Raw genomic sequence first — 15,000 nt, forward strand, 5'->3', positions numbered from 1 at the left:
TGGTGCTACCACCACCACCACCACCACCACCACCTTTACTACTACCACAACTGCTGCTGCCACTGATACTAATACTACTAAAAATCATTATCATTATTATTACTGTTCCTGTTATTATTAGTTGTAGTAATAGTGGTAGTAGTAGTAATAAAATACCAACAGTATTTTTATATTTTTTATTATGATACCGTTATTGTTACCATTATTGCTGTTATTATATTAGTAGTATTTTTTGTTATCATGATTATGATTCTTATTCTTATTAACCCTTTCACTGCCAGTCAATTTAGAGTGCAAAATTCCATTCCCTTGTACTATAAACACAGAAAATACAGTGTCTAAGAATAGCTGGGGGTTCCCCCTTGTGATGTGTGGAAAATATGGCCAGTCCTGCCGCCGAACATTAAGAGCTGTAGGTTCATGGATAACAGATCACTTGATCTGGTCACCCTTCAGTGACATCATGGGTTCTCTACCTAGCTGCTGCATATTAACTCTCTCCATACGAACGGCGAAAGAGACGACGTTAACAGCGTTTCACCCCAACTACTATCATCAAAATATTGCAAGCGGAAGGCTCTTATACTGAAGAGGTGAATGTTGACAAAGAATACCACAATTCTGACGACGGAAGCTAAAGGTTGGGTCATTGAGACACCCACTGGACATCCGAGGGGTCTGTGTAGAGGAGAAGAGAGGACTGGCCGTACTGAGTGAGTTAAATGCGAGTTTGGCAGTGGAAGGGTTAAATAACTAATTCTCTGCCTATTGCTCTCAGACAAACAACTCATCTATCTACCTTTAAAGCAAATCTCAAAACTTATCTCTTTAAAAAAATACTTGTCATAACTCAAATAGTACTGTTGTCCCAGGCCCATGGCAATGTGAGTGTGTGTGATGGGAGAGTAGAGAGAATGGGGGGTGGGTAGATGGATGGTGGTGGTGTGGTTCGAAAGGGAGAATGACCCGATTTTTACCCCTTTTACCTTTTCTACCCCAAATTTTATTTTACAATTTTTTTTTACAAAATCTGTGGCATGCAGATTACAATTATGTTCCTATTTACATGTATGTATTTTAAGTGAAAATTGCTGTCATCTCAGCCGTTTAATCATGTGTGTGTCTGTGCGTGTGTGTTAGTGTGAGTGTTGGAGTGTAACAGTTGTAGTATTGATAGTATGTTACTTTGTGAGTTTTAGGCATTGTGTTTTTTTATAATATTAATCATTCTGTTTTATGTTTCTGCTACTTTTTTTTATATGCTTTCTTGTTTCACTTTAGGCATTGGATTGTAAAGTGCTTAGAGCTTGCTTACGCTTGTATTATAGTGCTATAAAAAAAACATATATATATTTATATATATATTTATATATATATATACATATATATATATATATATTATTATTATTAACCCTTTGAGCCCTGAGTTCCTGAGCAATTTTAACCCTTCTGCCTGAGCTCCTGAGCCAAAATTTGCAAATAATTGGTATTTAATGTGTCACGGCAGATATAAAAAGAGTGCCCTGACCACCACTTTACCGGTGGTAGAGAAAAATGACATAATGCCTAGCCACCGGTTGAGCAGTGCGTAAACACTTGTGTCGTGTTTTGCTATCGGTTGACTTATATTGAAATCGATCTTTTTTATCCAAAGCACATGCACAAAACACAGTGAAAAGGCGCGGCCATGTTGGTACTACGTTCGCTGACATCAGAATATTACGGTGTTTCTGATTGGCTCTTCAGTATTAGTCAACCAATAGCAAAACATGACACAAGCGTTTACGCACCGCTCAACCGGTGGCTAGACATTATGTCATTTTCCTCTACCACCGGTAAAGCGGTGGTCAGGGCTCAAAGGGTTAATAGTGCTATTATGATTATTGATACCATTTCTCCGCCTCCCCCCCCCCCCCCCCCCTCCTCCCAACAACACAGACGAGGGACTGGGTCAGACACGCTGGTACGTGGACCCACCGTTACACGTCTCCAGTAGCAACCCTTCCATGCTGCCTCCGCTGTCGTCGTCGTCGTTGTCGTCAGAGAGGTCAGAGTTGAGCGCCCTTCCTGTCCTCACGCCCTCGGGGCTACAGCAGACCATGCTGGCCGCGCTGGGTCGCAGCGACCCCGTCGCCCCCGGCAACGGCAGTGGCGGCGCCACCGCTGCTGCTTCTTCCTCCCGTGGGCCGTCGTCTCCGGAGAAGAAGGCTGCTGGAGGGAAGGTTTGTCCGAAAGGGATGTTGGAGTATAAGGTAAGTTTGTGTGTGTGTGTGTTCGTTTGTTTGAGTAATTTCTGTCCACGTTTGTGATTTTAGACAAAAAAATCTATCATCACCTTCCCCACCCTACCAGTGCCTTGAATCATAACTACTTTCCCTTTTTCCTCTCTCCTCAGTTAGGATATAAAAAAAAGAATATAGACAAAATAGAATGAACTAACCATTCAACCAGTAAAATTACAACAAAAAGCCAGTGGGGCTCCTGATTAAACTCTGAACTATTTCAAACACGATTGTGTGTGTGTGTTTGGGTGTGTGTGTGTGTGTGTGTGTGTGTATTTGTTTTGTTTGTGTGTGTGTGTGTGTTGCATGTGGAGAGGGTTTGGGGGGGGGGGTTGTGTGTGTGTGTGTGTGTGATGGTGTATATACCAAAACAAACACTTGTTTAGTGTGCGGTGAATCATTTAAAATAAATTCTGAAAAAACTTAATACTAATGTGCTTGTGTGTGTGTGTGTGTCACTGTGTGTTACGGTGTGTATTCCAAAGCATACATTTCTTTTGCGTGCATGAATCATAGGGAAAAAAATCAAATGCCTATGTGTGTGTGTGTGTGTGTGTGCACGCATGTGTCTGTGTGCATGTGTGTTTCTTAGGAGGAAGGTGGCAGAACGGTTGAGAATCTTATCTACCAATACAGTGTCTGTCAGGGTCCAGGTTCGAATCCCAGGTTGACGGGCGCAATAGCCGAGTGGTTAAAGCGTTGGACTTTCAATCTGAGGGTCCCGGGTTCGAATCACAGTGACGGTGCCTGGTGGGTAAAGGGTGGAGATTTTTCCGATCTCCCAGGTCAACATATGTGCAGACCTGCTAGTGCCTGAACCACCCTCAGATTGACAGTCCAACGCTTTAACCACTCGGCTATTGCGCCCGTGCATGCACTCAGGGCCTGACTAAGTGCTTTCAGTTGTACTGCTGGTCAGGCATCTGCCTAGCAGATGTGTGGAGTGTATGGATTTTTTCCCAACACAGTGACACGTCCTTGTTTCTTGTCGGTAATGAAGTGTCGTGTGTCATGTGTATTTGTATTTGTATTTCTTTTTATCACAACAGATTGCTCTGTGTGAAATTCGGGCTGCTCTCCCCAGGGAGAGCGCATCACTACACTACAGCGCCACCCATTTTTTTCTCTCCCCAGGGAGGGCGTGTCACTATACTACAGCGCCACCCTTTTTTTTTTTTCTCATATTTTTTCCTGCGTGCATTTTGATTTGTTTTTCCTATTGTGTGTGTGGTTGTGTGTGTGTGTGTGTGTGTGTGTGTGTGTGTGTGTGTGTGTGTGTATGTGTGTGTGTGTGTGTGTATGTCTGTGTGTGTGTGTGTGTGTGTGTGTGTGTGTATGTGTGTGTGTGTGTGTGTATGTCTGTGTGTGTGTGTGTGTGTGTGTGTGTTACAGGTGACCCGCACTGACACCCTGGAGAGGATTGCCGCTCGCTTTGAAATCACTCCTTCCGAGCTGAAGAACCTGAACCGCATGTCTTCACGGATGGTGTTTGAGAACCAGGTGTGTTCCGGCAGTGTGTAGTTTTCAGACCCTCCCCCAGTATGGTCGTCAGTCAGTCGTGCTCGACTATGACCGTCAGGGCGGCAAGAGGAGGCAACTGCTGCCCTGCCCCAGGGGGCACAGGAAAAACTGTTTTTTGGGGAAAAAAAGAAGTTTATTCTTCATTTTGTTTCACTTTATTGACTCACTTGTGTAAACAAAGTGAGTCTATGTTTTAACCCGGTGTTCGGTTGTCTGTGTGTGTGTGTCTGTGTGTCCGTGGTAAACTTTAACATTGACATTTTCTCTGCAAATACTTTGTCAGTTGACACTAAATTAGGCATAAAAATAGGAAAAATTCAGTTCTTTCCATTCATCTTGTTTAAAACAATATTGCACCTCTGGGATGGGCACAAAAAAATTTAAAAAAAGAAGCCTAATTATATGCAAACTGCATTTACTGTTACATTTATATTTTTTGTATTCTCTAAACTTGGCACTTTGATCTGGTATTCTGACACAACAACAAGAGGAGTCATTATTATCATTTTTTGTTCAAACAGGAACTTCTTTTGCTAAGCATGGAATTTTTCTTTATTTTGCAAACGTTTTGGTGCAGATAGTAAAAAAGGGAAATTACTCTGTAATTAATGCTAGGGGACTTAATTTATCACAAGTGAGCCTTGAAGGCCTTGCCTCTCTTATTTCACTTTATTTTCATCTTCCTTTAGTTTTGTTGAAAATCATGTATGGTCACTTTCAAACTTCTAGCGGCGATGACACCCGTCACATACTCAGCATGTACATGTATCAGGACAGGACTTTGTGTGAGTGCCCTGCTCTCATGGTGACCTCAGTTTTGATACCCCTCCACTTCCATGCTTGGGGTGAGTCCTGTCAATGTCGTCAGTGTCGGCAGATTCAGGGGGTGGGGGGGCTGTTGTTTGAGGGGCGTGGTGGCAGTCTCCACTCTGGGAGGGACACTCACTCAGTCTGGCTCTGCGACTAAGCCATTATTGTCGTTAGTAGGGGGCTTAGTAGGTGGTGTCCTAAGTACGTTAAAGCAGAACAGGCACCACTGAACACCACCGAAGTGACTCAGCAGCAGTGCAGGGTCTCCTCTGGTGTGTGGCCACCTGGCGACCTAACATCGATGGTTCCCTTTGGACTGCCGACGCTGGAACTGCGACGGACGAACCCGGGTGTGGCCATGTATAGGGGAATCTAAATGAGCGGTGTGGGAGTAATGCCACTGAAACGGTGCAGGTTATGGGGCAGCAAAAAAAAAAAAAAAAAAGAAAAAAAAAAAAAGGACTTTGTGTGAGATTTTTTTGCTGTCCTGGTCAGTTATAACTTGTGTTGTATTGCGACATGTTCCAAATAGAATACTGTGTAAACCAAGAAGATGTGGTGTTCTTATCATCATGAAAAGAAGTGAGGGAGATGAGGGGCGTGAGGGTCACTCACTGCGGGCTGTTGTTGCAGGTCATATACATTCCTGACCCCAACTACGTGCCCTCTGACCCCCCGACCCCTGAACCCAGCAGCCCCAAGCTGAGTCCGCAACACCAGCTTCCTAAACTGGTCAGCGTGTGTGTGTGTGTGTGTGTGGGAGGGGGGTGTGGGTGCGGGGGTTGTTGTTGTGTGTGTGTGTGTGTGTGCCTGTTTGTGTGTTGGGGGTGGGGGTGGGGTGGTTGTGTGTGTGTATGTGTGGAGGGGGGTGTGGGTGTGGGGGTTGTTGTTGGTGTGTGTGTGAATGGGTGGGTGGTGTGTGTGTGTGTGTGTGTGTGCATGCATGTTTGGGGGTGGGGGGTGGGGTGGTTGTGTGTGTGTGTGTGTGTGTGTGGTCAGTGTGTGTGTGTGTGGGAGGGTGGTGTGGGTGTGGGGGTTGTTGTTGTTGTGTGTGTGGGTGGTGTGTGTGTGTGTGTGTGCATGTTTGTGTGGGGTGGTTGTGTGTGTGTGTGTGTGGTCAGTGTGTGTGTGTGGTGTGTGTGTGTGTTTGTGATGTATATGTGTGTGTGTAGTGTGTGTGCTTGCAGTGTGTATATATGAGTGCGTGGTTGTGTGTATGTGCATATGTGTGCGTGAGTGTACATGTATGCATGTGTGTGTGTGTGTGTGTGTGTGTTTGTGCGCACCTACACAAAATTACACTACATCACACCACACTATTCTGCATTGTATCACATGACAAAAAAATCACCGCAAAAGAAAAGTGTGACGATGGAAGACGATGACGACATTTTTTAAACCTCACTGCATATTTTTGTGCTTGCGCGTGTGTGTGTGCATGCATGGATGTGTGTGTGTGTGTGAGTGAGCACATGTGTGACTGTGTATGTTTGAGTGCATGTGCATGTGGGTGTGCATGTAAGTGTATGTGTGCTTGTGCATACACGTGTGTGTGTGTGTGTGTGTGCAGGATCTTCCCCTGGTGAAGATGGCGGACAAGCCCCCCGCCCACGTCCCGGGTCACGTGATGAAGGTGCCCTCTCCTCCCGCCGCCTCCTCCTCCTCCTCCTCCTTCACTGCTGTCCAGCCCCCGCCCCCCCTCCTCCCTGGTGCGAGCCCCCTCCCCCGTCACCCTCCCGCGAGCCCTGAGCGAGGACGAGGCTCGGAAGCTGGACGAAGAGTGTTACGAGCGGTTCATCAAAGTGTCCACTCTTCACATCCTCCAGGGATTTGTACGTTGGTGTGGTGTGGTGTGTGGTGTGGTGTGTTGGTGGTGTGGTGTGGTGTGGTGTGTTTTTACGTGTTGTGGTGGCTCGGAAACTGTACAAGGAGTGTTGCGAGCGGTTCATCAAAGTGTCCACTCTTCACATCCTCCAGGGATTTGTACGTTGGTGTGGTGTGGTGTGGTGTGGTATGTGGTGTGGTGGTGGTGGGGTGGGGTGGGTGGGATGTGTGGTGTGGGGTGGGGTGGTGTAGTGTGGGGTGTGTAGTTTGGCTTGTGGTGTGGTGTGGTGTTGTAGTGTGGCTTATGGTGTGGTGTGGTGTGGTGTGGTGTGTGGAGTGGTGTGGTGTGGTGTAGTGTATTGTGGTGTTGTGTGTAGTGTGGTGTAGAGTAGTGTGGTGTGGTGTGGTGTTGTAGTGTGGCTTATGGTGTAGTGTGGTGTGTAGTGTAGTGTACTGTACTGTACTGTGTAGTGTGGTGTGAAGTGTGGTGTGTTGTGGTGGTGTGGTGTGGTGGTGGTGGTTTGTGGTGTGGTGTTGTGTGGTGTGTTGTGTTATGTGTTGTGGTGGCTCAGAAACTGGACGAGAAGTGTTATGAGCAGTTCATCAAAGTGTCCACTCTTCATATCCTCCAGGGATTTGTATGTTGGTGTGGTGTGGTGTGTGGTGTGGTGTGGTGGTGATGTGTTGTGTGGTGTGGTGTGGTGTGGTGGTGTTGTGTTGTGGTGTTGTGTGGTGGTGGTGTGGTGTGGTGGTGGTGTGGTGTTTGGTGTGTAGTTTGGCTTGTGGTGTGGTGTTGTGTGGTGTGTAGTGTGGCTTGTGGTGTGGTGTGTGGTGTGGTGTGGTGTGTAGTGTGGTGTGGGGTGGCGTGTGGTGTGGTGTGGTGTGGTGTGGTGTAGTGTGGTGAGGTGTGTAGTGTGGCTTATGGTGTAGTGTTGTGTAGTGTGGCGTATGGTGTAGTGTTGTGTAGTGTGGCTTATGGTGTAGTGTTGTGTAGTGTGGCTTATGGTGTAGTGTTGTGTAGTGTGGCTTATGGTGTAGTGTTGTGTAGTGTGGCTTATGGTGTAGTGTGGTTTGGTGTGTAGTGTGGTGTGGTGTAGTAGAGCATATAGTGTGGTGTGGTGTAGTGTGGTGCTGTGTTATGTGGTGTGTGGTGTTGTGTGGTGTGGTGTGGTGTTAAAGTATTGGGTGTGTGTGGCATTGTGTGGTGTTAAAGTTAATGGGTGTGTGTGGTGTTGTGTGGTGTGCTGTTAAAGTATTGGGTGTGTGTGGCATTGTGTGGTGTGGTGTTAAAGTATTGGGTGTGTTTTGCTGTTAAAGTATTGGGTGTGTGTGGCGTTGTGTGGTGTGGTGTTAAAGTATTGGGTGTGTGTGGTGTTGTGTGGTGTGGTGTTAAAGTATTGGGTGTGTCTGGTGTTGTGTGGTGTTAAAGTATTGGGTGTGTGTGGTGTTAAAGTAATGGGTGTGTGTGGCGTTGTGTGGTGTGGTGTTAAAGTATTGGGTGTGTGTGGCGTTGTGTGGTGTGGTGTTAAAGTATTGGGTGTGTGTGGTGTTGTGTGGTGTGGTGTTAAAGTATTGGGTGTGTGTGGTGTTGTGTGGTGTGGTGTTAAAGTATTGGGTGTGTGTGGTGTTAAAGTATTGGGTGTGTGTGGTGTTGTGTGGTGTGGTGTTAAAGTATTGGGTGTGTGTGGCGTTGTGTGGTGTGGTGTTAAAGTATTGGGTGTGTGTGGCGTTGTGTGGTGTGGTGTTAAAGTATTGGGTGTGTGTGGCGTTGTGTGTGTGTGTGGTGTAAGTTTTGGGTGTGTGTGGCGTTGTGTGGTGTGGTGTTAAAGTATTGGGTGTGTGTGGTGTTGTGTGGTGTGGTGTTAAAGTATTGGGTGTGTGTGGCGTTGTGGTGGTGTGGTGTTAAGAGGTGTTGGGTGTGGCTGTAAGTGGTGGTGTGGTGTGGTGTTAAAGTATTGGGTGTGTGTGGTGTTAAAGTATTGGGTGTGTGTGGTGTTAAAGTATTGGGTGTGTGTGGTGTTGTGTGGTGTGGTGTTAAAGTATTGGGTGTGTGTGGCGTTGTGTGGTGTGGTGTGGTGTTAAAGTATTGGGAGTGTGTGGTGTTGTGTGGTGTGGTGTTAAAGTATTGGGTGTGTGTGGTGTTAAAGTATTGGGTGTGTGAAGTATTGGGTGTGTGTGGCGTTGTGTGGTGGTATCAACATCATTCCGTCCTCCACGACGATGTGCAGAGCAAAGTGTCCGGCACCCTCCTGGTGACGCCCAACGCCATCATGTTTGACCCGGACGTGCTGAAGGGGGGTGAGGGGGTGGAGATGAGGGAGGCAGGGGGCGTGGTCGTCTACATGGACACCATCGTGTCGGCCGCCCTCTACCACGACCTCTCTGGAAAGGTCACCCAAAGGTGAGCGATTTGACTTGACTGATTGAAGCATTGCGTTATGATTATAGATATATATGACAGTTGTGTCTGACTATGACCATTAGAACAGCAGAGGAGGCAACTGCTGTCCTCACTATGTGGGCTAGAATTTGACTAAAGTGGAGAGTGTCTTGCCCCAAGTTACATCCCCACTCTCTCGGCCAAGAGGGTTTTAGGACAGTCGGTGTTGGGATGGTTCCCAAAAGGCCAGCTAGCCCCCCCCCCACCCCCTCCCCAAAGCTGCAGCACTGAGAGCCAGTGCAATCTTGCCTCCTAGTTTGAGAGTCATAGTCCTTCACAAAAGACTAAGCTCTGAATGATTTACCTTTGCAGTGGAGAAACCATTGATGATACAGCTGTCACTTTGCTGTTGGCCCAACTGTGTAAGCTTATGTCAGTTTCTGTGACATAAGCTGAGTGTTGGGCCTAATTAACTCTCTCCATACGAACGGCGAAAAAGACGAGGATGACAGCGTTTCACCGCAATTAACATCATCAAAATATCACAAGCGGAAGGCTCTTATACTGAATAGGTGTATGTAGAGAACCAGTACCGCATTTCTGACGACGGAAGCAAAAGGTTTGGTCATTCAGACACTCAGTGGAGGAGGTCCGAGGCGGTCTCTGTAGGGCAGAGGAGAGGACTGGCTGTCCTGAGTGAGTTAATGACTATGATGATAACCATAATTATTCATCATCATTATTCTTCACCACGGTCGTGTCTGCTGCTCTCGAGCACAACCTGTTCGGAAAGTTTGCCCACAGGTGAGCGATTTTACCGACTCACTGAAGCATAACAGTAGGATTATGATGGCAATGATTCTGTCATCATCATTATCCTTATCATTATCATCATCATCACCATAGTGTCTGCTGCTGTGTGACACGACCTTTCCCAAAAATTCGTTGACGGGTGAGCTATTGGGGCATTGCGTTATGATTATAATGATAATCATATCTTGTTATCATCATCATTATCGTCATCATTATTCTTCACCACCTTCTACCATGACCTGTCTGGAAAGGTCGTTGATGGGTGAGCAATTGAGGCATTGCGTTATGATTATAATGATAATCGTATCATTGTTATCATCATCATTATCGTCATCATTATTCTTCACCACCTTCTACCATGACCTGTCTGGAAAGGTCGTTGATGGGTGAGCAATTGAGGCATGGCATTATGATTATAATGATATTCGTATCATTGTTACCATCATAATTGCCATTATCATTATTCTTCACTACCTTCTACCATGACCTTTCCAGAAAGGTTGTTAGTGGGTGAGTGATTCAGGCATTGCATTATGATTATAATGATAATCGTATCATTGTTATATCATCGTTTTCATCATCGTTATTCTTCACCACTGTCGTGTCTTCTGCTTTCTACCATGACCTGTCGGGAAAGGTCGTCGTCAACGGGTGAGCGATTCAGGCATTGCATTATGATTATAATGATAATCGTATCATTGTTATCGTCATCATTATCATCATCGTAATTCTTCACCACCTTCTACCATGACCTGTCTGGAATGTTCACCCACAGGTGAGGGACTAACAGACTGAGGTGTAGCATTATAGTTATGATGACGATTGTTTCGTCGTCTTCATTATCATCATCATCATTATTATCGTTATCATTATTCACCACCGTTGTGTCTGCTGCTCTCTGATATGACTTTTCTTCTTTGCTGCTCCTCACATCTGGAACAACCTTCCTCATCATATCCGTGCATCTGAATCTATTTCCGCTTTTCGCTCATCACTGAAGACTCATCTTTTTCAAAAATCTATCTATAAGTACTCTCAGCTTCCTTTTCTCCGACACCACCCATGTCATATCACTTTGGATGTATGTAGAGTGGGAAAGGGAGAGTGTGAGTGGGGGGGGAGGGTTTTTTTGAGAAAGAGTGGTCATGAATGTTTTATGTTACGTGTAATATTTTTCTTTCGTGTAAAGCGCCCTGAGCTGTTAGTGAGAAAGGACGCTGTATAAATGTACAGTATTATTATTATTTTAAAAAAATTTTTATTTATTATAATACAGTACAAAAGAATACAATACTATACCATACCATACCATTCAGCACAATACAGCACAACACAACACAGCACAACACACAACACAACACAACACAGCACAGCACAACACACAACACAACACAACACACAATACAGCACAATACAGTACAACACAACACACAGCACAGCACAGCACAGCACAACACAACACACAACACAACACAACACAACACAACACAACACAACACAACACAACACAATGCCATCAATACAGCACAACACAACACAACACAACACAACACAACACAACACAACACAACACAACACAACACAACACAACACAACACAATACAGCACAACACAACACAACACAACACAGCACAATATAGCACAACACAGCACAACACAACACAGCACAGCACAACACAACACAACACAACACAACACAACACAAAACAATGCCTTTTGTTCCAGTGGGTCAAAGCAGGCAAGTGAAGAAACGCCAGAGATGCCTCAGGCGTCCAACCTCCTGGCAGATGACAGGGTGCCCTCCCCTTCGTCATCCGACCTCTCGGCGGCAGGCAGGTCGCAGCCGTCATCATCAGTATCAAGGGAGAACACTCAGAACCTACCAGGATTATCCCCTGCGGGCGACCGGGTGAAAAGTGGTGGTGACGACTCTGACAACAACGGTGCCAATGTGCTAGGGAAAAGGGACGGAGGAGAGGAGAGAAGCATGGTGACCTCCGACCACAGCGCGGCAGGTCGCAGCCCGGGCGAGGAGGACGACTCTCTTTCTCAGGAAGCACAACAACAAGAACAGCAACAGAAGGGTGATCTCCTCTTGTCATTTGACAGCGAAACGTCAGCGCGGCAGACGAGGAGGACAGACGAGGAAGACGACCTCAACGACGATGATGTGGCGGGGGAGAGAGACGCATCACAGCTGCTTCCCGAGGAGGCGGACATCCAGGCACTACTTGCCGGCGGGCGGAGGGATTCCTTGGGCGCCGCGGCCGCAGACGTCAGCAAAGTCAGCGCCATCTTCTACCCGACTTCCCCGGAAGAAGAGGTCGGGGAAAAGAACGTAGTGACGGGAGTGTCAGCGGAGGCAGCGGAAGAGGAGGACAAGCTCTCCTCCTCGGACGCTTTGGTCAAGGAATGCGCCGACAAACTGGTGTCGGAGATTCTGGAATCTGTGTCGTGGAGTTCCGGGCTGAACGTGGCTGCAGGCACCACCACCACCACCACTACCTCCACCACTACCACCACCTCCCCTTCTGCTACTGCTGCTGCTGCAGCAGCAAAACGGCTGGGCGTGGTGGAGGATGATGGGAAGGGTGAGGGGAAGGAGGACAAAGCTGAGGAGAGGCTGGGGGACGAGAGGGGAGACGGGATTTGGACGGAAAGAAAGACGGACGGGAAAGAGGCAGCGGAGAGAGAGAATGGCGGAGAGGGGAGAACGGTTAGTGGCACTGGCACCACCACCACCACCACCACCACCACCACACCGTCCTCTCCAGGCACCGATGGTCTCGGCTCGGTGGCAGAAGGGGACGTAACTGCGCCCCCTCAAAAAACCACCACCACCGCCGCCCCTCGGCGTCGTCCTCCCCCTGCCCCCCTGACCGACATTCATGCCGACGGTGGCTCCTCGCCCCCTTCCGCCGCGGCGTCCGTGACCTCTGAGGGGTCAAGGTCGAGGCCGGAGTCCGGAACCTTCAGCCCCTTGAGGTCGTCGGTGCAGCACCTGACCAATTTTGTCGACTACGCGACGGGATTGTTCCGGGGCGGTTCCGGAGAGGAGAGGCCTTCTGGGAAGGCTGGGGAGAAAGAGATTGGGGGTGGTGGTGGTTGGGGCAGTGAGGCGGAGAACGTTGGAACGTCGTCCGTGTTTTACGTGAAGAGCTCTGCGCTGGCTGAGGAATCTTCGCAGAGTGGTGGTGAGTCTTTTTTGTTATTTTATTTCGAAAAAAAAAAAAAAAGTTTATGGAATGGCAAGTCTTGTGTGTGGTGTGTTGTAAGTGTCGCTTGTGTTGTTGTTGTTCTTGTTCTTGTTCTTGTTGTTCTTGTTCTTGTTGTTCTTCTTGTTGTTGTTGTTCTTCTTCTTTTGTAATCTTCTTGTTCTTTTTCTTCTTTAAAAAAAAAAGAAGTTTTCTTCTTGTTCTTGACTTTGTTCTCCTTATTCTTATTCTTCTTCTTATTGTTTTTGTTTTTCGTCATCTTCTCCTCCTTGTTGTTGTTGTTGTTGTTGTTGTTGTTCTTCTTCTTCTTCTCCTTCTTCTTCTTCGTCGTCTTCTTCTTTTTGTTCTTCTCCTTCTTCTTCTTCTTTTTATGCTTCTTCTTATTCTTTCTTTACGGTTGGCTAGGCTACAAGCAGTTTGATTTGATTTGTTCTTTGCCTTCTGGTTCTTCTTTTTCTTGGTTGTTGTTGTTGTTCCTGTTCTTCTACATCATCTTTTTTTTTTCTCTTGTATTTGTATTTATCTTCTTTTGTCACAACAAATTTCTCTGTGTGAAACTCGGGCTGCTCTCCCCAGGGAGAGCGCGTCGCTACACTGTGAGCGCCACCCTTTTAATTATTTTTTTATTTTTAAATTTTTTTTGTGCGTGCAATTTTGTTTGTTTTTTTCCTCTCGAAGTGGATTTTTCTACAGAATTTTGCCAGGGACAACCCTTTTGTTGCCGTGGGTTCTTTTACGTGCGCTAAATGCATGCTGCACACAGGACCTCAGTTTATCGTCTCATCCGAATGACTAGCGTCCAGACCACCACTCAGGGTCTAGTGGAGGGGGAGAAAATATTGATGATTCGAACCAGCGCGCTCAGATTCTCTCGCTTCCTTGGCGGACGTGTTACCTCCAGGCCATCACTCCAATTTCTTCTGTTTGTTCTCCATCATCATCTTCTTCATCTTCAGTGTTATGATGATAATGATAATGATTTTGATAGTAATAGTAAAACAACAGCAGACAGTCGCAAACGTAATTAAGATTCAGTTTCAGTAGCTCAAGGAGGCGTCACTGCGTTCGGACAAATCCATATACGCTACACCACATCTGCCAAGCAGATGCCTGACCAGCAGCGTAACCCAACGCGCTTAGTCAGGCCTTGAGAAAAAAAAGAAGTAAATAAATAATAATTATATTTTTTTAAAAAGGAAAAAAAAGTAAATAAATAATAATTATGATATTAAAAAAAAATTTTTTTTAAAAAGGTAGTAGTAATGAAAATAATAATGAAATAATAATAATAATAATAATAATAAATAAATAAATACATAAGACAACAATGATGATAAATAAGCAAATAAATGTAAAACGTAAACCTAAATCAATAAATGTGCAGATCAGACTGGATGGTCGGTCATGTCCCAACCACCCTACCACCAATCAATACCTCAGGAGGAGGTGGAGTACAGAGAACAGAAATGAACACATCCTGAGAGGCTAGGTTATAAAATGTCCCAACCACCCTACCACCAACCAATACCTCAGGAGGAGGTGGAGTACAGAGAACAGAAATGAACACATCCTGAGAGGCTGGGTTATAAAAGGAGTTAGTGATCTGAAACAGCTTCCCATTGTGTATGTGTGTGTGTGTGTGTTTTGTGTATGCAGTTGTTTGACCATCCGTTCAGTTTGGACCTAGGTGAGTGATATGTGTGCATTTGCATGCATGCTTGTGTGTGTGTGTGTGTGTGTTTATGTGTGTGTGTGTGTGTGTGTGTGTGTGTGTGTGTTGAAGTCAGGAGTTTCAAGGAGGTGTCAAACTGTTTGGATTGATCCAATCCATAGATGTTAAACCACATCTGTTGTGAAAAAAAAACTCTCTCACAAAAGAGATGCCACACTCTGTGTGCGTGTGTGTGTGTGTGTGTGTGTGAGAGAGAGAGAGAGGGAGAGAGATAGGGTGTGTGTGTGTGTGTGTGTGTGTGTGAGGGAGAGAGATAGGGTGTGTGTGTGTGTGTGTGTGTGAGGGAGAGAGATAGGGTGTGTGTGTGTGTGTGTGTGTTGTGAAAAAAACTCTCACAAAAGAGATGCCACACGCTGTGTGTGTGTGTGTGTGTGAGAGGGAGAGAGATAGGGTGTGTGCGTGTGTTTGTGTGTGTGTGTGTGT

General features: G+C 46.2%; 1 protein-coding gene across 1 annotated transcript in view; it reads left to right on the top strand.

Moving 5' to 3' along the window:
• The window catches only part of LOC143276840 (uncharacterized), a 36,974-nt gene that overhangs the window by 675 nt on the left and 21,299 nt on the right, over positions 1-15,000 (top strand). Inside the window, exons 2-7 of the mRNA XM_076581495.1 lie at positions 1,994-2,252; positions 3,675-3,782; positions 5,247-5,353; positions 6,247-6,445; positions 8,666-8,838; positions 11,356-12,824. Of these exons, the coding sequence (XP_076437610.1) occupies positions 1,994-2,252; positions 3,675-3,782; positions 5,247-5,353; positions 6,247-6,445; positions 8,666-8,838; positions 11,356-12,824 (2,315 nt within the window). The remainder of the gene's footprint in view (positions 1-1,993; positions 2,253-3,674; positions 3,783-5,246; positions 5,354-6,246; positions 6,446-8,665; positions 8,839-11,355; positions 12,825-15,000) is intronic.

This window comes from Babylonia areolata, chromosome 33 (assembly GCF_041734735.1).
Source record: "Babylonia areolata isolate BAREFJ2019XMU chromosome 33, ASM4173473v1, whole genome shotgun sequence".
In the NCBI taxonomy this organism is placed as follows: domain Eukaryota; kingdom Metazoa; phylum Mollusca; class Gastropoda; order Neogastropoda; family Buccinidae; genus Babylonia; species Babylonia areolata.